This window comes from Chiloscyllium plagiosum, unplaced genomic scaffold, assembly GCF_037043375.1.
Source record: "Chiloscyllium plagiosum isolate Xiang-an unplaced genomic scaffold, Cpla_swu_hap1 HiC_scaffold_6, whole genome shotgun sequence".
Classification (NCBI taxonomy): Eukaryota; Metazoa; Chordata; class Chondrichthyes; order Orectolobiformes; family Hemiscylliidae; genus Chiloscyllium; species Chiloscyllium plagiosum.
Window position 1 is genome coordinate 14791637 of NW_028270144.1, and position 24250 is coordinate 14815886.

The 24250-nt window shown below is 40.9% G+C and overlaps 1 protein-coding gene across 7 annotated transcripts in view; it reads right to left on the bottom strand.

Annotated features, from left to right (window-relative positions):
* Positions 1–10735: 10735 nt before the first annotated feature.
* The window catches only part of atp11a (ATPase phospholipid transporting 11A), a 150088-nt gene continuing 136573 nt past the window's right edge, over positions 10736–24250 (bottom strand). For 2 of the 7 annotated variants that reach the window (XM_043691218.2, XM_043691215.2), the window contains one exon: positions 11842–11978. Coding sequence is in view for 3 of the 7 variants with exons in the window: in XM_043691212.2 (XP_043547147.2) it covers positions 11715–11978 (264 nt within the window). In the remaining 4 variants the exon portion in view is untranslated. Of the gene's footprint in view, positions 11979–14670; positions 14780–24250 lie in introns of those variants that run through there. The other 5 variants (XM_043691214.2, XM_043691212.2, XM_043691213.2 and 2 more) reach the window with 5 other exon arrangements.

Here is a 24250-nt window from a genome sequence, read left to right on the forward strand (position 1 = left end):
GACAGGGAGATAATTTTTGGGTCAGAAGAGCACAATTGGGAATCCATTGTTGGCAATAATCGATGAGACCTAGAAACGACCTCATCTCTTTGGGAGTGGTTGGAGGAGCAATAGAAAGAATAGGATCAATATGTTCAGGTGTCAAGCATTGATGGAATTCAGAAATTAGAGTACCTAGAAATTTAACTTCTTTTTGATTTGTCTTAACCTGACTGGGGGGTACAACATAGCCACATTGAAGTAGATGGTTTACTAAGGTAGCGGAGTCAGTGTGATTGGACACTTGATCAGGGCTAGCAAGGAGGAGGTGATCAACGTATTGAACCAGGGTAGAGCGTCCAGGAAATTCAGGTGATTCAAGCTGGGTGTGAAGAGTCTCTGAAAAGGGTGTGGGGAGTGAATAAACCCTTTAAGTAAGTGAGTCCATGTATCTTGAATGAAAGCAAAAAGCTACCGGCTATCTGGATGTAACAGAAGACAAAAAGAGTGCATGTTGGAGGTCAGTGATCATAAAAATATTTACATTAGCTGGAACTTGGTTGAGGATAGTAGCAGGACTTGGGACAGGTGGAGTATAAGGAACTGTCTTTGTCGTCTGTCCGGTCCTGTGCAGCTGCAGCTGCAGTCAGTTGTTTATTGACTGGTTTCCCTTTCCTTTGAGGCCCCTGACATTTCAGTGTAGGTTGTGATGCTTTGCCTTCTTTATTTCTTTCTATTTTCTCCCGAGTCAATTCCAATTCTGCTCCTAAATCATGTGCTTCACATTTACATTTTAGTTCTGTCTAATCTAGCTCAGATCCTTCCTCAGTTAATAGACTAATTCCCCTTTCAATGATGGATGATGGATTTTTCCCTCGCTACCTTTTCCCACGCTGATATGGCTTCTTTCTGCTTACATCCCTTTCTTTTTTTCCAAATCCCTTGTTCCATTTTAATGAGTAGAGTTAAATCACATGTGCCTCCGAGAGGCCAATCCTTCTTTTGTTGAGCAGCTGCAGCCAATATTCTCCTTAATTGTTTCTCATAGTTAGGATACAGACTTATTATTTCTGTTAGGGGACATTTGTCTTGCATCTTATCTAGGGTCTCACCCATATTTGCCGAAAATGTGCTGCTGGAAAAGCGCAGCAGGTCAGGCAGCATCCAAGGAACAGGAGAATCGACGTTTCGGGCATAAGCCCTTCTTCAGGAATCTCCTCTCACCCATATTTATCCTACTTGCTTTAAACCTTCACAAAACTACTGATCAACAGTAGTTGATCCTCAAAAACTACAGGGCTTCTAACCCCACTAAATACAGGGGCCTCTAACCCCACTAAATACAGGGGCCTCTAACCCCACAAAACACAGCAGACTCTAACCCCACAAAACGCAGGGGACTCTAACCCCACAAAACGCAGGGGACTCTAACCCCACAAAACGCAGGGGACTCTAACCCCACAAAACGCAGGGGACTCTAACCCCACAAAACGCAGGGGACTCTAACCCCACAAAACACAGGGGACTCTAACCCCACAAAACACAGGGGACTCTAACCCCACAAAACACAGGGGACTCTAACCCCACAAAACACAGGGGACTCTAACCCCACAAAACACAGGAGACTCTAACCCCACAAAACACAGGGGACTCTAACCCCACAAAACACAGGAGACTCTAACCCCACAAAACACAGGGGACTCTAACCCCACAAAACACAGGGGACTCTAACCCCACAAAACACAGGGGACTCTAACCCCACAAAACACAGGGGACTCTAACCCCACAAAACACAGGGGACTCTAACCCCACAAAACACAGGGGACTCTAACCCCACAAAACACAGGGGACTCTAACCCCACAAAACACAGGGGACTCTAACCCCACAAAACACAGGGGATTCTAACCCCACAAAACACAGGGGACTCTAACCCCACAAAACACAGGGGACTCTAACCCCACAAAACACAGGGGACTCTAACCCCACAAAACACAGGGGACTCTAACCCCACAAAACACAGGGGACTCTAACCCCACAAAACACAGGGGACTCTAACCCCACAAAACACAGGGGACTCTAACCCCACAAAACACAGGGGATTCTAACCCCACAAAACACAGGGGACTCTAACCTGATTTCTTGGAACAGTAATTACTGTTTTATAAGGTGTTACATTGTTTTGGAACTTTGGAAAAGGGAAGATCAAAACAACAGTACTTTAAAACGTACGGAAAAAGAGAGCAGGCGCCATGTGGGAGATGAAGAAAAAGGAGCAGTGAACATTCAGTAAACTTTCACCTGTGTTGTATAATTATAAGCATTTCTGGACATCGGAGTTTAGTCTAAGAAAAACAAACAGCAAAATTCATAGCTGACCTTAGAGAGATTTCAGTATTGGAAACTGCTCACGGCAGGAAACAGCTCAAGGTTTATTTTAAGTCAAATCTTACTCTTCATATTGAGTAGGACTTTTGCTTTGTTTGTATGTTTTATTGAGATCTGTCTCTTAATTAAATGTTTTAAAAATATAAAATATAAGTACCAAGTTATCCTAGAGCAGTAAGACAAGGCTATTTTCTGGGTCTGTAGATTGTTTAGGTGCAAAACCTGCTCCCACACTTTACCCCCCTCACCTCCATCCAAGGCCCCAAAGGAGCCTTCCACATTTTTAAAGTTTCACCTGCACTTCCACAAATGTCACTTATTGTATCCATTGCTCCTGATACCGTCTCCTCAATGTTGGGAGACCGGACACCTTCTCGCAGAGCTCTTTAGGGAACATCTCCCGGACAGCCACACCAATCAACCCCACCGCTCCGTAGCTGAACATTTCAACTCCCCCTCCCATTCTGCCGAGGACACACATGTCCTGGGCCTCCTCCACCACCACAGCCTCACCATCTGACGCCTGGAGGAAGAACGTCTTATCTTCCGCCTCGGAATGCTTCAACCCCAAGACATCAATGTGAACTTCACCAGTTTCCTCATTTCCCCTCACCCCACCTTACCCCAGTTCCAACCTTCCAGCTCAGCACCTTCCTCATAACCTGTCCTACCTGCCAATCTTCCTTCCTGCTTATCTGCTCCACCCTCCTCTCTGACCTATCACCTTCATCCTCACCTCTATCCACCAATTGCACTCTTAGCTACTTTCTCCCCTGCCCCACTCTCCTCCCATTTATATCTCCACCCTGGAAGCTCTCAGCCTTATTCCTGATGAAGGGCTCCTGCCTGAAACATCGATTTTCCTGCTCCTCGGATGCTGCCTGGTCTGCTGTGCTTTTCCAGCACCACTCTAATCTTGACTCCGAACATGGAGCTCCCTTCTTAACCTCTCCTGAGGCATGGTTACCCTCAAGTTAAATCACCTCCAGTCTTTCTCTCTCATGAGTGTTCAGCCCAAAGTTCGCTAGGACGATGACACTATTATAAAGAATGGTTAGTATAATGTAATTAAATAATTTCTTATTGCAGCCTTCAAGGTGCTAGGGAGACCACATCTGGAGTACTGTGAGCAGTTTTGATCTCCCTTATCATTTCTTTGGAGTCAGTTTGGAGAAGGTTCATGGGTATGGACGAATTGTCTTATGAGCAAAGGCTAATCAGGTTGGGACTGTTCTCACTGGAGTTTAGAAGAATGAGAGAAGATCTAATTGAAACATAAAGGATTCTTAAAGGTCTGTCTGCAGCTCAGACTCCAGCTGCTCAGCTCAGATTTGAAGCTCCTTGAGCTGCAAATACTTAGTAGAAATGTGTTCACTTTGGATCACATTGTTGTCCAGCAGCTTCCACATGTTGCTGCAGCAACACACCACCTGTTCTACTATCACTAACATATTTGATTTAATACAAATTAATTGCTTAAAATTCCTGCTCTTTACACTTCCAGTGTTGTTTTTATAAACCAAAAACTAAACATGGTGTCAATCTAATATTTAATTAAGCAGCCATTTTTAAGAAAAGAAAGAAGAAAATCACTGGAAACCTAAACAGAAAATAAGACATTACTTGTATGTTAAAGATGAGAAATATTCACCCGTCCTACACTAAATAGGACTGAAGTGTCCTTGAATCACAAAGCTTAGCAACAAATAATTAAGAAAGTAATTGGGATCGTGGCTTTTATTTTAAGGGGAAAGGAGCTTTCTTTTATCAAATGTTTGCATTACTTGGCAAGGCCAGTTTTTATTACGTAACCCTAAAATTCCTGAGAATTGAACTTCTACAGCCCATTTGGTATAGGTACACCCATAATGCTATTAGGGATGGAGTTCTATGATTTTGACCCAGCAACAGTGAAGTAACAATGATATAGGGCTGAATTTTCCCAGCCACTAAACAATATGGACAGGGGTGATTCAATTCAGAAAGTATGGCACGATCAGAAAAATGAAATTCTTAATGTAATCAGTTTTTAAATGGCAAGATGAGAATCTTCCCTGGAAGTGGCAAAAGGCCTATGTGCATTCTGTTAGTACCTACATTATTTCAATGATATTCGTACTCTTTCATATGCTGGAGAGAATATAGATGGTACCGATTCCTGACATGAAGGGCACAGCGTGTACCTCGCAACTCCAGCTCACAATGGATAGATATTCTTACAACTGAGGCAGGAGTGCATGCTGCTCTAGGCTGTTAGTACATAGGTTATAACATAATTAACAATTTCTTTTTCCCAGTTACCTAGATGATCAATGAAATACATTTTTATATTAGATTTTTAATTTAAAAAAAATCAACAAGTTTCTTTAATAAGCATAAAATTATCCATTTATTGTATTACAAAGCGTATTCAATAAAAAAGCAAAATTAGCTAAAATATAGTCTGTAATATGAAAGCATAATTTTCTATCCCTCTAAATAACCTAAAACATACACATAGAAACACATTCAGGCGCAGAAACATCGGATGAAGGATAAAGAATAGATTTTCCTGCAGAGATTGACTTTCCGAGAAAACAAAATTTAGGCCAATACACTTGAATGGCTTGAACTGGATAAGGAGCAGGTGTGGAATATTCATACCATCTTCCAGCCCAGTGGTCTGCTATTTGTAGATAGGTCACCAAACGCATGCAGTAGTAAGTGAAGCCTTGGCAAACACAACTTGCTCAGGAAACACAATATTATGAAGGTTTTGTGTTTAGTTACAATGTCCGGAACAAATACATTTCATCCTGTATTCGTGACAAGCTTGTTTTTCAGAAACAGGAGAGGTCAGCTATGTAGCCCTTTCCTCACTGGTTTGTTCTTTATGTGAAAACCAGAGGAAACTCCAAACTTAAAACAACCCCAGAGGACGTCTTCAGCAAAAAAAAAATGCAATTATTACAAGTTATGTCATTGCTAGGAGCCTTTTTTATAAAAGGTCCAATGTGCACAGTAAAATTTCAATTACTTATTTTGGAGAAACTAATCGAGGTATCTTCATGATAATTCATAAATTAATTTTTCCACAAAAGTCCAAAGCTCAGTCCTCAAAACATGAAGTATGAAAGCCTTCACAATCTCCACCCTTGAAAAAAATGAAACGTTGTTTTTGAATGCACTTCTTTGCAAAGTATGGACAAAAGTAATTTTTTAAAAACTAAGACATTTACATACCCATTATCATTTATTATAGCTACAGTTATTGCTGATGCCTTCCTGACATTCAGATAATACAAACATTTATATTCTTGACAAAGTATCAGTGATTTCAATGTTTTCCCCACAAAAATGAAGGATGTGCAACAAAGGCTTAACAGACTGGTTCCTGTATGGCAGGGTAGATGTATTAAGAGAGGTTAGATTGATATTCATTGGAGTTTAGAAGGATGAGTGGGGATTTCATAGAAACCTATAAAATTCTAACATGAGTAGATAGGTAAATGCAGGCAGGATGTTCCTGATGACCAGGAATCCAGGACCAAGAGTCCCATGTTAAGGATACAGGGTGGGCCATTTAGGACTGAAATGAGGAGAAATTTCTTCAGTAAGAGCCTGTGGATTTCTTTGCCACAGAAAGCGAGTGAGACCAAAACATTGAATGTTTTCAGTAAGGAGTTAAAATGGTTCCAAGAGCTAAGGGATCAAAGGGCATGGAGAGAGAGCAGGAATACTGTACTGAGTTGGATGGTCAGCCATGATCATACTGAGTGATTGAATATGTTCAGAGTGCCAAATGGCTAACTCCTGCTCCTATTTTCGATGTTTCTAAAACTGTATGATCTTTAAGTGAGAAGGTTACAATGGCAAACTGTATTAAAATAATTGAGCATTTGGGTTTTGAATTTTTCCACAAAGGCAAGGTGTTTATGATTACGTGTATACCAGTGGCTTTGTAGCTGTGACTGGCATATGATTCAAAATCTTTTAGAACCAGCAGTAATCATAGAGTTTCTTTTCACACTACCGTGTCTCTTTTTTAGTTGATTTCGCTTTTAGGAAAAAATATCCATTGACTTCTCTTTACCCAAACACCCCAAATCATAAGCAACAATTGTTACCTTGATGGACCTTGTGAATTTTGGCACAACCAACACTTCATTCATCAAATTAGCTTTCGGTTTCTGAAAAGATGCCTGGCACTCACCTGACGATACTATCCTGGCTTTCCTTTGGACAAATCCATCAGTGAGCAGCTACGGTGCTGAAACTTGGTACAAACGTATAACGTTAATAAATAAAAAGTACCCCCCCCCCCCTCCCAATCTTATTTATTCATATTTAATTTTATGGGCAAGGAACTTCTCTAACACTTGTGCTTCTGCTGTTCTTGCTAGCACTGGTTCTTGGCTTACTGTTTACCCTAAGTAGGTTCCTGGTAGCTTTGCAGAAAGCTACTTAGCTAATTGTTTCCTCAACAAAGGTTCTAATTGTTCCAAGCAGTCTTTTCAAATGTCACTATGTCAATGCATCATCTTGGTAATCTACACAGTTAGGATCATTGGCTACTACTTGAATCATCAGCTTTTGGAAAGCCATATTTCGTCTAAATGACAGCACTCAGCATTGGAAAAAACTGACTGATGTGACAAAGGCCAATATTTCTTCAGCACTGGATGTTAAAGGAGCTTGCCAGTATTCCTTTAACAAATCTATTTTGGTAAGAAATCTGGCACTAACAATCCTATTAATCTACTTTATCATCGCTATTCTTTTATAACTGTACTGGCTTATGTTTTCTTCCAACAGCAATATTACTTCAGTATATTAATGCAATATAGCTGATGTTTTTTAAGCCCATCTAGAATGTTAATCAAATAATTTGCCAAGCCATTTAACTCTCCTGCATGGAACATTGACCTGTCTTTTCAATAGCCATCCATAATTTTCTTGAGGGCAGTTCAGAGTCAACCACGTCACTGTGGATCTGGAGTCACATGTAGTTTAGATTAGATTCCCAACAGTATGGAAACAGGCCCTTTGGCCCAACAAGTCCACACCGACCCATTTCCCAACCCTGCATTTACCCCTGACTAATGCACCTAACACTATGGGCAATTTAGCGTGGCCAATTCACCTAACCTGCACATGTTTGGACTGTGGGAGGAAATCGGAGCACCCGGAGGAAACCCACACAGACACGGGGAGAATGTGCAAACTCCACACAGTTACCCGAGACAGGAATTGAACCCGGATCCCTGGCACTGTGAGGCAGCAGTGCTAACCACTGAGCCACCGTACTGCCCCGAGGGTGTTGGCCAGACGAGGTAAGGTGAAGAGTTTCCTTCCCTAAAGGACATATCTTGAATTCAAATTCCACTATCTGCCATTGCAGGATTCAAACCCAGGTCCCCAGAACATTGCTTGGGTTTCTGGATTAATAGTATGGTGATAATACCTCTAGGCGATCACTTCCTCATGAAGATACTCATGACTGTATGCCTGATATTGTTTTGACAGTTCGATTGTATTTGTTTATGGGAGGAATGCTTAACACTTCCACTATGTTCTACCCAGACTGCCCATAACTTATTGAAAAGTTCTGAAATGAAATTTGGAACCTCAATCTATCAGCATGTAGCAATATCCCTGATAGTACATATACATTGGTGTCCCGCTGGTGTTTTTGTTAAAGGTCCCACACAATCCAGCAATACCTTGATATGGGAACAAAATGTGCCAGATTTATTGTATGCAATGGCTTTCCCACAACTTGGCATATATGGCATGCTTCATAAAATTGCACCACTTCCCTGTGAAGACCTGGCCATTAAAAAATGTTGACTTAAGCATGCTGGTTCTTCTATTTCTTACATGTCCTGCTATAGGAAGTTCATTGGCTATCTTTGATATCACCTGATATTTAGGTGACTATCAATTGGTGCACGCTTCATGCACAGGTCTTCAATGCCTTATCAGAATCCCATGTTTCACATAATAGCAATAAATGCTGACCCATGAGTGAATGAACGAAATTCCAGAACTCCCTTGACTTCAATTTCAGTTTGAGAAAATTGTGTTATTTTACTTTGGATTAGTTTGCTTAACCCCAGAGGAGACTTATTGAAAATTTTCTTTCAATTCTTTAAATCCAAAAGAAAGTTGTAGGTTGCCAAATTTCTGTTTTTTTCTTCTGATAATACACATTATTTAGCCAATACTTGGGTTGCGACATGGGAAGGAAAAAAATCCTGGAAACTTTTATTAGTAATTGCTCTATTTCCATGGTTTCAGATGACCTTACCTACTTTAAAAGTGACTATCTTCTCTCCTGTCAAATTGTTCCCTAGGTACACACCAACTGTATTTTAAGATAAGCTATGGACAACCCCAATAGGGACCTTTCTGGGCATTAGGTCACATTCCAGGTGTACCCAACACAAAGGTGCGTAGCCAGTAACATCCTTTCCTCGCCTCGATGTTCATGTCACTCTCTGGTGGGTATCTCATAAGTTTATGCAGCAAACAGTATCCCAAAATTAAATCTAGGGTTACTTGCCTCATTTGAGAAATAAATCCCATTTCCTTTTGAAGAATTCCCTGTAACTCTTCCCAACTTGTTTACTTGTCCCACACTCAGTATTTGTACTTGGCCTCACAGGTCCAGTCAGAGCAACATGTTGGTTTACAGTGTAGGTTTGCTCGCTGAGCTGTAGGTTTGATATCCAGACATTTCATTACCTGGCTAGGTAACATCATCAGTGGCAAGCTCCAAGTGAAGCGAAGCTATTGTCTCCTGCTTTCTATTTACATCTTTCTCCTGGATGGGGTTCCTGGGGTTTGTGGTGATGTCATTTCCTGTTCATTTTCTGAGGGGTTGATAGATGGCATCTAGATCTATGTGTTTGTTTATGGTGTTGTGGTTGGAGTGCCAGGCCTCTAGGAATTCTCTGGCATGTCTTTGCTTAGCCTGTCCCAGGATAGATGTGTTGTCCCAGTCGAATGATGTTTTTTTCATCCATGTGTAGGGCTACGAGGGAGAGAGGGTCGTGTCTTTTTGTGGCTAGCTGATGTTCGTGTATCCTGGTGGCTAACTTTCTTCCTGTTTGTCCTACGTAGTGTTTGTGGCAGTCCTTGCATGGAATTTTGTAGATGACGTTGGTTTTGTCCATGGGTTGTACTGGGTTTTTTAAGTTTGTTAGTTTTTGTTTGAGTGTTGGTGGGTTTGTGTGCTACTGGTTTCCTAGGGGTCTTAGTCGTCTGGCTGTCATTTCTGGAACAACTTCACAAACCTTGCAACATGTTGGTTTGGCTGACGTTAACCTGCATTCTCCGCATCAAGTAAGGGACTAATCAAGTACAGTCAGCATGGTCTTTTTGGGGGCGAGGGGTGGAGCCATGCTCATTTCTGAACTTTTCCAACAGGTTAGCGGTTGTGCAGATGAGAACAATGCTTTTAACGTACTCAATTTAAGCTGCAGCAAGGCTTTTGATAAGGTCCCACGTCAGAATCCAACAAAATTTCACTAAATGGATACACAACTGGCTGAGTGGCAGGAAGCAGAGGGTGATGGTCAAGGGGCGAGGGATGGTCAACTAGAAGTCTGTGTCCAGTGGGGTCCCACAGGGTCAGTGTCAGGGCTCCTGCTGTTTGGGGTTTATATACATGATTTAGACTTAAATGTAGAGGGTTTATTAACTGGTTTGCAGATGATACAAAAATTGCTGGAATGGTAAATAGTAAGAAGAATAGCCTTAGGTTATAGAAGGATACAGATGGGACTGGTCAGATGAGCTGTCAGTGGCAAATCTAATCTAGACTGCGCAAGGCAAGGGAATACATGATGAATGGTAAGACACTGGGAAACCCAGAGGAACAGAGGGACCATGGTGTGCATGAACAGCAATTTCTTAAGATGTCAGGACAGGTGTAGAAAGTAGTTAAGACATACAGCAGACTTGCCTTTATTAGCCTCAACATAGAGTTTAAGAGCAGGGAGGTTATGCTCTCATTGCCCCAAATGTTGGTTAGGCCACAGTTGGAAAATTGTATGGAATCTACATTAAAGGACAGATGTGATAGCTCAGAGTGTGTGCAGAGGAGATTTACCAAGATATTGCTTCGGCTGGAGAGTTTCAATTATTAAGAAAGGTTGGAGAGACTGGTGTTGTTTTCCTTAGAGTAGAGGAGATTGAGAAGGGGTTAAGATATATGAAATTAAGAGCTTGGATAGGGTATACAGGAAGAAACTTCTCCCCTTCATGGAGGTATAGATGACAGGGAGCATAAGTTTAACGTAAAGGGCAGTTTAGAAAAGAAGTGAGGAAAGGGTTTTTCATTCAGACAGTGGTGGGAATCTGGGATTCACTGCCTCTAACGGTGGTAGAGCCAGGTGCCCCCATAATATTTTTAAAAAGTATTTAGATGTATACCTTGGCATTGCAAGTGCACACAGCTAGGGCCAGATGCTGAAGTGCTGGTAGTTTTCGATGAATTTGCACACAATGGGACAAAATGCCTTTTACTATGCTATAGATCTTTATGTCTCTAAAATCTTGTGACCCATTGCTTTATGTTGCATCTTTTAGCAATCTAGTTGAAAATGTGACAATGGAAACACCTTAGCCTTTGGATATCACTTACACCCTGACACCTCCTTTTGGAACCTAGGAAGAGATCATAGGGCATTTCCATCTGTCCTTTCTCACCTCCAGCTGCTTACCTTCATTTCATCCCTTCACCATCTATTCCTAGCTTTTTGTAGGTGATGCAAACATTTGCGGATCAGCTCATAAGCATTAGCCACTCTCTCTTGCTGCTAAAAACCTCGTTAGTTTTCTGTGACCTTCTCATTAGTGTCTATGACTAAGCCACCCTGGAAACAGCTCCTTAAAAAGCCGAATGACAATCCAAGTAAAGTACATCTTTTGAAATATTGTTTATGAACTGAATATTTTACATAAAAGTTAAATATAGGAAGCTTTATTAAAGGAACAGAATATAAAGTAACATTAATATACATATCAGGTGCTGACAGATGTTCCTTTTGTTGATGCTGCCTTGCTAATACTTTGATGATCAGTTTGCTGGATGTCACATGGTTTTAGTATTACTGGATAACAAAGTAGCATCATAAGGAATACAGTAGTCATGTAATAGTACCAGTCACACAGTACCAGACTGTGCCTTAACTTTGACTTCAGCACATGGGACTCGCTGTCCAGGAAGAATGCAGGATGTCTTATTCAAGTCTCAATGGAGGATAGTTGAAACATTGGAGTCCAGAAAGACTTAAGTTTTTTATACAATAATCTTTCGAAAACAGGAGTCATCAAACTCAAAACCACAGGATTCAAATGTCAGCTAGACTGTAGTTTCCAAACCTGATGGAACAAAAATGCAGCGAGCATTGGATGGATAATGGTTACCAGAATAGTCAAATAGTGATGGATTATTACAATAATCATCCTCTGCCCAATACGTATGTGTCACCTTCCTGGAATCTGCAGAGATTGACTTTGATTGTTGATGGGATCGATAAATGTTGTTTGTGTAGGTGGAACTTGGAGGAGGAGCCAGTGGGCTGAATTCTGATACACGATCCTTCTTGGATTGCCTAAGGATATCCTGCCACCAAACAAAACCAGTTATTAGCTTTGTCAAGAACAAACTTACAGTTGGAAATTCTCCAAATCACAACTATAGATTATTGGATTTTGAGTGTTATGGAGAATGCAAGACTGTGGGAGTATTGTGGAATGGTGGACACTGGGGAGATTGGGGAAGAAAAGGTTGTGGGAGAAGGTAGAGAAGGAAAAAAATTGGTTGATACAGTGCCATAAAGCGGACTGGGTGAGTAAAGCTATGACTCATGGAATAAAAGAGACAATAGCAATGTGGATATGAAATTGGCTGAGTAACAGGCAACAAAGAGTGTGAACAAATGCTTATCGCGTTGAAGGAAGAGCTGAAATAGCATTCCCTAGGGGTCAGTGTTGGGGCCTTGCTTTTACTAATATACATTAATGATATAAACCTTAGTGGACATGGTAATGTTGTAAAATTTGCAGAAGATGCAAAACTTGGAAGCATTGAGCACTCAGAGGACAGTGTAGAACTTCAAAACGATTGAAACAAGATGATGGAATGGTCAGAGGACAGGTATTAGATGAAAGTCAGTGCATTAATATGTTCTTTGTATTAAATAAATCCCTTCACATATCGTATAAAATATAGGGCATAATTCTAAAGAGCAGAAGGACCTTGGTGTATGCATGCATAAGCCACTTAAGGTTGCCAGACAGATTGAATGGGTGGTTAATAAAGCATTTAGTATCCTGGGTTTCACTAATAGGGGGATTAAATATAAAAGCAAAAGGGTAATGTTGAATTTATATAAGACACTATTCTGGCCTCAATTAGAGCACTGGCCCTAGGTCTAGGCACCATACTTTATGAAGGATGCAAAAGCCACGAGAAAGGGTTTGGAAAAGATTCACAAGAATGCTTTTTGGGAAGAGGAAATGCAGGTATCAAGATAGACTACAGAAGTTATGAACACTTATATTTGCAGAGAAGAAGAATGAGAGGAGATCTGCCAGAGGTATTCAGAATCAGGAAGGGTCTGGACAGAGTAAATAGAGAAACTAATCCTAATTAGAAAAGAATTGGAACGAGAGGGCACAAATTTCAAGTATTTGGCAGAAGCAAAAGCGATAGGAGGAACATTTCTTCACATACTCAGTGGTTAAGGTCTGAATTGCAGAGCCTGATTATGTGCGGGTAGAGTTGCTTGGTTCCTTCAAAGAGAATTAAAATGATGGTTGAAAAGGAAAAATGAGCAGGATTACAGGGAGGTAGCCAAAGAATGATACAAATGCTTATTCAAAATGTTTGTGGAGATAAAATTGGCTGAACAGCCTTCTGCTTAACTTCAACAAATCTGTGCTTCTGAGACTGTGGGGCTTTGAGGAAACGAGACTGGAGACTGTTGGAGGGAAGGCAGGCTGTGGGAGTTTAGGAGATAGGTAGTTTGGGAAAAGGAACATTATAGAAGTGTCAGGGAATGAGAGACTGGAGGAGGGTAAATTATGAGACTACAGGATTGGTGGGCAACAGGAGATCTGTTCAATTTAATTTAATTGAAATGCTCCTTGATGATCTGGTCTCTAGTAGCTCGAGCAGGTAGAAGCACTGCTGGCTACTGCCTCTCCTCCCTCTTGTTCTCTGTATTTCTTGATATTCAGATGGTAGTAAGGGCTGGTCCATTATGGTGGCAAAACTGTAGATCAAGCAGCAAGTGACATATTCAAGAATGTGTTACAAAGCTCCTCCAAATAGTACAGACAGAGGAATCATTGCTGAGCTTGCTTGATGATGTTCCTGGCAGCTTGGCTCTCGGTGTGATCTGTTCCTGTGCCCAGGTTTCTGACAGGAATCAAGGGCCCCTTCCATAGACTATATATATATTATCTCCCAATAGACATGTCATAATTTAGAAGTCTGATTCAAACAAAGATGGCACAGAGAACTGGTACAAGTTGGAATTTAAAATTATATCGAGGATGGGGGCAGGGAGGTTAGTGAAGAAGAAATCCTCCCTAAAGACATGTTATGTGTCTAGACAGTTGTTCAATGCATTTGCCCCTCCCTTTTGCTTTGTACTTGCTTGCCTTTCTTGCTGAAATCCCTTCCCGGATTAGGGTTGTTTGGATACTGCAACCAATTTATTACTGAGGCAGTTAACAACACTGCCAAACCAGGATATCCTTTTGCTTTGCAAACAAAGCAGACTTTCATGAATCAAAAACCCACAAGTTAACCAGCAGATTAGTTTATTCCTGCTGCTTAGTTTCCAAAACACAAAAATGTACACTCCAATACCTCCTTTTTGAGGTGCCAGAATATTACACTTTGCAGCTCCTGGATTTCAGGCTTTGAACCTGAACCATCAGTGAGATCTACATTCATTCTCTGGTGGTCTGATCCTTTGATGTATCAGCAAATGCAGAGTACTTCAAATGGAGAAAGTGGCTGGCCATATCCCTGGTCCAATTCTCCTGCAACAATTTCCTATTGAGGTGTGCATGCACTGGTAGGTGGCTTTTTTGGATTCAAAACTTAAATTCTGACTCTTCTGATGCAGTTTTGCTCAAGTCATGGTGCAATTTTTGTAAAATTGAGTTTTTGACGCATTGATCTTTCAATTTGCTCAGAACATGGTTAAGCTCCTTTTACACCAGAGAGTATAAAGCAAGATATGCAGAGAGAAGCAAGCAAAATGGAAATCAAATATGACCAAAAGATGTGTAGCTATTACCTAATCTTTTATATTACGCCTCAGCTGTTGATTGCATTCTCCAAAGAAGTGGTTGTACGTTGTTTTCAGAGCCTGTTATTACATTGCCAGCTTTATCTTTGAGCATCTCCTGCAATGATGAGGAGAAACTCCTTTTAAAGCAAAATGTCTATGTTACAGAGGAGAAAACATTCTCCACAATGGGTTTCTCTTTTTAACATCAGTTAAATGCTTGTTTTTCTTAAACTAAATGTTCAGTGTGAATAAGCATTTGATTTATTAACCCAGTTTAGAGCACTTGAACTTGGATCTGTATTCCAGTTAAATGAAGTAAAAGCACTGAAATTGCTGGAAATGTGGTAGAGACAGACTTTCTTTCGCCACAGTGCCTTCAACGACGACTTCAACTTCCAGACATTCCTTTTCCAGGGAACGCCAATAATACTGCACAGTTTGCACAACAATTACACACAAATTACATGACTGAGCAGACCAGAGCACACCCATCTGTATCCAATTCTACATTATACACAAGGTACATCTCTTTTTACCCAAGCTTCACATTATATACAAATTCATCTTTCTTAGCCATGAAAATGTAGTCATTGATGTAAAGTAGGAAAACACAACAACAAATCAACATAAAGCAAGGTCCTCCAAAACAGCAAGGTGGCAATTACTATTTACAGTGATGTTGGTTGACAAATAAAAATTGGCTCTCTGTCAGGAGAACTTCTCTGCTCTTTCAAATAGTAGTTGGAGGATATTTTATCCCAACCTGAGAGCTCAGTTAAGGCCATGATTCAATGCTTTACCTAAAATATGGCACCCTGACAGTGCATCACTCCCTTAGCACTGCACTGAAGTCTACCTTACGTGCTTAAATCTATGGAAAAGGACATGAGCCAATAACCATCTGACGCTGAATCAAGAACTTGACCCACTAAATCAAGGATGACATGTTTCCTTACCTTTGCAAATTATTATGGGCAATCCATCATTAGTGCAAGACCCAGACTTATAGAGCAGTTCAGTTGAGGATATAAAATACAGTACGATAAGAGGTATCGCTTCTTTCTGTGTCCTACTGCTACAGTGTGGTGACCTACGTTCCATCTCCTTGTCAAAAATCTCAGTTCCTGTTCATCACTTCACATAAAGAAACTTCAAAAACCTTTCCACAAACAATGTCAATGCATTCAAATTCACTGCGACCACAGTGTGTATGAAAATGCATCACACGTTTCTGTGTTTTTGAAAATCTGGATCCTTCTCCTTGTTGTCAGGGTATGAAGAAATTTCTTCTTATCCATAGGCTTGTGCTTCTTCTCATTGCAGATGAGTGAAATGGTTGATTTCTGTGTTGCTGCTGAAGATTCCTGGAAGTGAGACATCCTTCCTTCATTATGGCTCAAACTTCCTTCATTATGGCTCAAAATTGCAAGCAATGTGGTTAAAGGGGAACCAGTGGATGTGCTGTATTTGGATTTCCAGAAGGCATTCCACAAGATGCAACAAAGGTTACAACACAAAATAAGATCTCACAAGTAGCGTAACATATTAGGATGGATAAAGGATTAATTAGCCAACAGGAACTGGGGGTAGACATAAATGAATTGACAGGATGTGGTGAGTTAAGTGCCACATGAATCAGTGCTGAGCTTCAATTATTGACAATTTGTCTCAATGAATTGGATGAGTGGACTAAATGTATGATTACTAATATGACATGAAAAAAATAACTAGGAAAGTAAGTTCTGAGGAGGACAGAAGAGCTCTGCAAAGGTATGTGGATAGGTTAACTAAGCAGGTAAAATTTGGCAACCTATACTTTGAGGAAAGGTACACTTGTTGAATTTAGCAAGAAGAATAGAAAAGCAGCACATTATTTAAATAGGGAGAGATTGCAAAATTTTGCAGTTATTATGGTAAATGAATCAAAATATAGTATGTGGAGAGATTATGCTAAATGAATCATAAAAAATATAGTAGGAGCAAATTACTGCAACTGCTGGAATCTGTGCTGAAAGCAAAAGCTGCTGGAGATCACAGCGGGTCAAACATCATCCATGGAGAGACAGCAAGCTAACATTTCGAGTCTAGATGGCTCTTCATCAGAGCTGACGTAAAGTATGGCAGCATTTATGCAATAGTGCGGGTGGGGGGGAGGTGGTTGGGAAGATAGGGTTTTGAGAGAATGTAACAAGGAAAGCTAAATGAAAGGAAAGAAATGGGAGCGAGTTCACAATTTGAAGATAATGAACTCAATATTAATTCCAGAAGTTTGTAAAGTGCCTTGTCTTAAGGTGAGAATTTGCTCCTCGAGTTTGCGCTGTGATTCACTGGAACATTGCAGCCTGCCGAGGATAGACAAATGAGCACGCGAGCAGGACGCTGTGTTAAAACGATCAGTTATGGGAAGTTCGGGGTCATGCTTGCTCTCGGTGTTGGTGGTCAAGCAATGGACTCGGGGGTCCCAGAGGGAATGATCCCTGCGATAGATAGTATGTAGGTGCAGCAAGTGATTAAAAAGGCAAACTGAATTAATTTGTTTATTGCAAAGAGAATTAACTATAAAAGTAGGAATGTCACGCTACAGTTGTATAGGGTCTTGATGAGACCATATCAGAAGTACTGTTTGATCTCCTTAGGAAGATATATGAGAAGCAGTTCAGAAAAAGGTTTATTTGACTGAGGAGAAAGTGAGGTCTGCAGATGCTGGAGATCAGAGCTGAAAATGTGTTGCTGGAAAAGCGCAGCAGGTCAGGCAGCATCCAGGGAACAGGAGAATCGACGTTTCGGGCATAAGCCCTTCTTCAGGAATGAGGAAAGTTTGTCCAGCAGGCTAAGATAAAAGGTAGGGAGGAGGGACTTGGGGGAGGGGCGTCGGAAATGTGATAGGTGGAAAGAGGTGATAGGTCAGACTGGAGTGGGGGCGGAGAGGTCGGGAAGAAGATTGCAGGTTAGGAAGGCGGTGCTGAATTCGATGGATTTGACTGAGACAGGGTGGGGGGAGGGGAAATGAGGAAACTGGTGAAATCCGAGTTCATCCCTTGTGGTTGGAGGGTTCCTAGGCGGAAGATGAGGCGTTCTTCCTCCAACCGTCGTTTTGTTGTGGTCTGACGATGGAGGAGTCCAAAGATCTGCATATCCTTGGTGGAGTGGGAGGGGGAATTGAAATGTTGAGCCACAGGGTGGTTGGGTTGGTTGGTCCGGGTGTCCCAGAGGTGTTCTCTGAAACGCTCCGCAAGTAGCCGGCCTGTCTTCCCAATATAGAGGAGGCCACATCGGGTACAGAGGATGCAATAGATGATGTGTGTGGAGGTGCAGGTGAATCTGTGGCGGATATGGAAGTTTCCTTTGGGGCCTTGGAGGGAGGTGAGGGGGGAGGTGTGGGCGCAAGTCTTGCACCTCCTGCGGTTGCAGGGGAAGGTGCCGGGAGTGGAGGTTGGGTTGGTGGGGGGTGTGGATCTGACGAGGGAGTCACGGAGGGAGTGGTCTTTACGGAATGCTGATATGGGAGGGGAGGGAAATATATCCTTGGTGGTGGGGTCCGTTTGGAGGTGGCGGAAATGACGGCGGATGATGCGCTGTACATGGAGATTGTTGGGGTGGTAGGTGAGGACCAGTAGGGTTCTGTCCTGGTGGCGGTTGGAGGGGCGGGGCTCAAGGGCGGAGGAGCGGGAAATGGAAGAGATGCAGTGGAGGGCATCGTCGACCACGTCGGGGGGGAAATTGCGGTCCTTGAAGAAGGAGGCCATCTGGGTTGTGCGTTTTTGGAACTGGTCCTCCTGGGAGCAGATGCGGCGGAGTCGAAGGAATTGGGAGAATGGGATGGCGTTTTTACAGGGGGCAGGATGGGAGGAGGTGTAGTCCAGGTAGCTGTGGGAGTCGGTCGGTTTGTAGTAGATGTCTCATGGTATGGGAGTGAAGAAAGTTTGGATAGATTTGTCTGTATTCACTGGAGTTCAGAAGTGGGAAATACGATCTTACGTAAGATACAGGAATATATAAAAACCATGTAGGACTTGCCCAAAAAACAAGGGGTTGCACATTTAAGTTTCAGCTGAGGAGATTTTTTTCTCACTGTTGTAAGCCTTTGGAGGTCTTTCTCCACACAGTAGTGAAAGCAGGATCACTGAATATTTTTAAGGTAGAGTTAGACAGATTCTTGATTAACAAGAGTATCAGGGTAGATTGCAATAGTTACCCCCAGAAATATATCACCCACAATCTTTATTGAATGATGGATTTAGGCCTAAGGAGATGAATAGCCTATCCTCCTTCAAATCTCATGTAAGAAGAACCACACTCAATATGGCACTCAACCTTCAATGGCAGTAGCCCAAGAAACTATAAAAGGCAGACATTGTAGGGTATCAAGGAAAGGGAGAATTAGACACTTTGAGTTGGGAGATGACCACATCCCTTAGATTAGGTTGAATTTGGTTAATTGTTGGACAGAGGAGGGGGACTGAGAATCGAGCACATGTGGTGATCCAGGAAGTAGTAATGAAGGAGCTTCAGCTCTTGTTTTTCACTAAGTACAAGGTACTTGCTACCTGTGTAGGTAATAACAAGGACTGCAGCATGAATGGGAAAACACGCATGGCACCACAGTATAGGAAAGGACTGAGTGGGCAAGAGTGAAAAGGAATGTGACAGAGTCAGAAGTCAGTGACGGAAATAGATAATATTGTGCAGCTGCAGCCAGGAGCTCCAATGCCACGCCCGCTTGACACCAAGATTAAAGCCATCTTCTGTATCGGTAGAGAAGGACTTAGAAGGGGAAGGATCCATTAGCTGTGGTCCATGTAGGAGCCAACATGTAGAACTAGGAATGATGTTCTGCTGAAACAATTTGAGGAATTAGGGTGCAAATGAAAGAACTAGAATTAAACATAAAACAATGTTACCTGAACAACACACAAACTGACAAGTAAATTAGAGAATGGGATGTGTGGCTCAAATAATAAAGAAGATGGATTTCAATTCATATGACATTGGCATCAGTACTGGGGTAAGACAGACCTGTTCCATTGACATGGCCTGTACTTAAATTAAGATTTTGAATTAAAAACTGGGCGAGGTGGGAGTATGATAGGTAAGATCAAGTCTGAAAATGTGTTGCTGGAAAAGCGCAGCAGGTCAGGCAGCATCCAGGGAACAGGAGAATCGACGTTTCGGGCATAAGCCCTTCTTCAGGATCAAGATCAAGTGAAAAGAGATTTAGAAATCTAAACACAACAAAAACAGAGGGCAATATAGCAGTGTAGTGAGGGAAAATGTAGTGAGGCTAAAAATGAGGGAAAATGTGCAGAGTGGGAATGGAGAAGAAATGAAAGGCAATTTCATTGAAATATATATAACTCTTAAGAGGCTTGACAGGGTAAATGCTGAAAAGATGGTTCCCCTCAGAGGAGAGTCCAGGAATAGAGGCCATAATCTCAGAACAAAGGGGCATTCAACTTAAGACCAAAATGAAGACAAATTTCTTCTCTCAGAGGGTTGTAAGTCCTTGGAACTCTTTACTACAGAGAGCAGCTGGGGAGCATTGGGGTGGGGGGACGGTTGGAGGGGGAATCCTTATCTTTATTTAAGGTTAGGATAGATAGATTATTGATTAGTAGGGGAACAAAGGGTTACGAGGAAAGGGCAGAAGTGGGCAGGTAGAATGCTGGATTAATCATGATCCCATTGAATGGCCAACCAATGTAAAGGAGCCAAATAGCCAATTCCTGTTCCTATTTATAATGGTCTTAGCTACAATGGAAAGGTGGGAGAATAGTAGCAGGTCAATTGCCTCTGTAGAGAGCCAGCAGGGGCACCAAGGGCAAAGTGGTCTCCAATTGTCTTGTAACCATTCTATGATTACAATCAGAGTAGGTCAGAAAGATACAGGGTTTGACGGTAATACTGCACAAATACAGCCTATGCAAAAAAAAAAAGTGGTAAGAAGTAAAATTAAAGGTTCTTTATAGTATGCATGAAGCATTCATAATGCAGTAGAAGAACTGGTTATACTGTCACAGACAAAATTGAGAGGGGAATTGAATTATTTATGGTCCTGTCTTCTATCCATAACAGAGATGGTTTCTGAATTGTTTATTTTGATTTTCTTTCAAAGGAAAATACGATGTGTTCCTCTCACATCCTCTGTTTGTGAAGTTAAATTTTGAAAAGACCTACAACAAACTCTATTTTAGGTTAAAACAAAAGGACGGTTTATACAAGTACTGAACCTAGTGATTACTTGCAGTAGACATGCAAAAGCATGCAAGGAAGAAAGAAGAGAGAAAACAGAAAACAAGTTATAATCACATATAATTTAGAAAGAAGATACGGGAAGTGAGTCATATGAATTGGAGGCCAGTAACTCAATGTGCAGTGAAGTTTCTTGCAGTTGGCTGCTCTGCCCGAATTCCTTTGCATGGGATCTCAGATGGCATGGTATTATGATTCTTGTAGAATGGGTTCATGTGAAATACAGTAACCTTCATGGATATTACAGTTTTGAAAGATGTTAAAATTAGAGTGAGACTTTAGTTGAAACTGGAGGTGCTTGTTGTCAGTTCCAATGTTAAAATGCAGCCTGACAAAAATGCTCAGAGCTATATACTTAAAATAATTCAAAAACCATAAGTTTCCTTCATGTCAGAGCTTGTTCAGTTAAAGAGATGGCTTCAATACATCTGGTCAAAACCATTACATACTGTGAAAGATCACTACAGAGCTATTAGCGTCATTTCAATTATAATGTTTCATTAGCCTTCCCTTTTTTTTGTAACTGGCTGACGTTTAGGAAGACATCTCGTACTCTGGTCCTTTGTGTTCGTTTCACTGGAATGTCTACAAAATGCAAGAGCATGAAATTTCCAAGAGAATGATGACCACTGGACATATCTGAGGAACACAATCTGTGGTCAATAGCTGCCAGCTTAAGTCTGGTAAATGTCCATTTTTAAGAAAAAAATTAACAAGAATATATTGTTTAAAATATTTAGGATCTGTCTTCACACTTTCTCAGAGTGAGAGGTACAAATAATGGTGCATAGCTTGATATAATCTTGGAAAGCTATAGTCACAACGTGACCAAGACTGGGAATTAAATATTCCAGTGTACAACATTTCAAAAAGCTGTTTGAAAGTAGCCCTGAATACGACAGTAATAAGAAAGGATTTTGGCTCAGAATATAAGGAAATAAACTGAATACGGGTGTAGATGAGGAACAACATGGATTAGAAAAAACTGATGGGAGTAGTTTTTGCTTCCCTAATTAGTTATACCACTGCACAAAGCATAGGCAAGAAATAATCACAGGTTGCAATAAAGGACATGTAATAGTCTTGAGGGAATAGACAATTCAAATGAACAAAGTTAGTCTGAAGATGAGCTTCCAGACTGTTTCTGTGATGGCTTCTTAAAACAAAACTATAAACTATAAAAAAACTGAAAAGAAATAAATCTATTTTAGATATAGTACTATATAATTAGGCCGAGTTCATAAGTAATTTCATAGCAAATGAACCTTTGGGAAAAGTGATAATAAATTGCATAATTCCATAGAATGTTTGAGAGCAAGGTAATATATTTGAAAAGAAGATTATTTAACCTAAACAACAAAAGGCAAAATTGGGTGTGATTAATAGCATTAAAAAAATGGAAAAGATACAGTGAGAAACATTTAAAGAAATAGTTCACAACATTCAAAAAATATATTCAAGTAAGAAAGCTTAGTGAGAAAGATCCATCCCTACTTTACATGGAAATTTAAAGATGAGATAGTTTTAAAATAAGACACTTATAATGTTGAGAGGAATAAAGCAAGCCTGAGGATTAAGAGAGTGCTGGGAATTAACAACGGGTGACTAAATAGTTGATAAAAAGAACAAAATGTGAAAGAAACTAGTCAGGAATATAAAAATGTGCTGTAAGTATTTTTCTAAGAATTAAAAATTACAGGATGAGGTAAAATAAACTTTTGTCCCTTTGAGGCACAGACAACAAATTATCAAGAGAACAGGAAATGAAAAACGTAAATCATTTAGTGAGTTATAGAAATGACAGGCATGAATTATTTAGCAAAGAAAGAAGGTGAGCAAGAAGTCCATATAAGTGAAGTACTTAAAGTAAATAATATTAGCAGAAAAGAAATATTGGAGAAAACTATGGGATTAAAAGCTGACAATTGAAGGAGTTCTGACATTTTAAATCCCAAAGTTTGAAAGGAGAAAGCTGTATAGAAAGTGGATGCACTGGTTATGATATTCCAAACTTGCCTAGATTCTGGCTCAGTGTTTGGAAGCTAGCAAATGTGGAACCACCGGTTAGGAACAGAAGGAAAGATAAAACATGGAACTAGAGGCAAACTGGAATGCATTAGTTCGTTATCGAGAAAATGCTTGAATCTACTTTCAAGGACATTTTTAACAACTGATTTGCAAAATCAAAGTATGGACAATCAAAATCAACATGGATATAGGAAAGATAAATCATGTTTCACAAAGCTGTTGAGGGTTAGTGAGGTTGTAACTAGCAAGGTAGGTAAACGGGAGCCAGTAAATACAGTATGCTTGAAGTTTCAAAGGTATTCTATAATGAGACACACAAAAGGTTAATTTGTAAAATAAGTGTGCATAGATTTTGGACTAGTATATGAATATAGATGGAGCATTTGTTAATAACAGGAAGCAGAGTGTAGGCATAAATGGAACACTTCCATGTTGGCAAGCCCCCTTACAAGTGGCATGCCACCAGGATCAAAGCTGAGGCCTCAATTATTTACAATCTCTATTTATTGTTGAGATGAAGAGAGTGAGAGAATTACTCCCTAGTGAAAGCTAGCTGGGGATGTAATCTGTGAGATATAAAGAAGATGCAAAGAGATTTGAAAGGTTAAAGGAGTGAGTAAAATGTAGCAGATGAATAAAATGTGGTGAAATGACAGGTTAGTTACTTTGATAGTAACAGGAGAGAAAAAAATTACAAGGAGTTCAGAGAGACTTGGATGTACTCATACAAGAAACACAAAGTTAACATGCAGGTACTGAAGACAATTTGGAACAGCAGTGATATATTGGCTTTTATTGTAACTGGACAACAGCATAAGAACACCAAAGTCTTCCTACAGTTGTATAAGGCTTAGGGAAGACCACATTTGTGGTACTATCCAGAATTATGGGTTCAAGATTTATGGAAGGAGGTACTTCCATAAATTAGTGGGCGGCACGGTGGCACAGTGGTTAGCACTGCTGCCTCACAGCGCCAGAGACCCGGGTTCAATTCCCAACTCAGGCGACTGACTGTGTGGAGTTTGCACATTCTCCCCGTGTCTGCGTGGGTTTCCTCCCGGTGCTCCGGTTTCCTCCCACAGTCCAAAAGATGTGCAGGACAGTCCAAAAGATGTGCAGGTCAGGTGAATTGGCCATGGTAAATTGCCTGTAGTGTTAGGTATATAGGGTTATGGGTGGGTTGCGCTTTGGCGGGTCGGTGTGGACTTGTTGGGCCGAAGGGCCTGTTTCCACACTGTAAGTAATCTAATCTTATCTAATCTAACCTCATCTGTTTGGCTCCTAGGATGAGAAAATTATGTTATGGTGA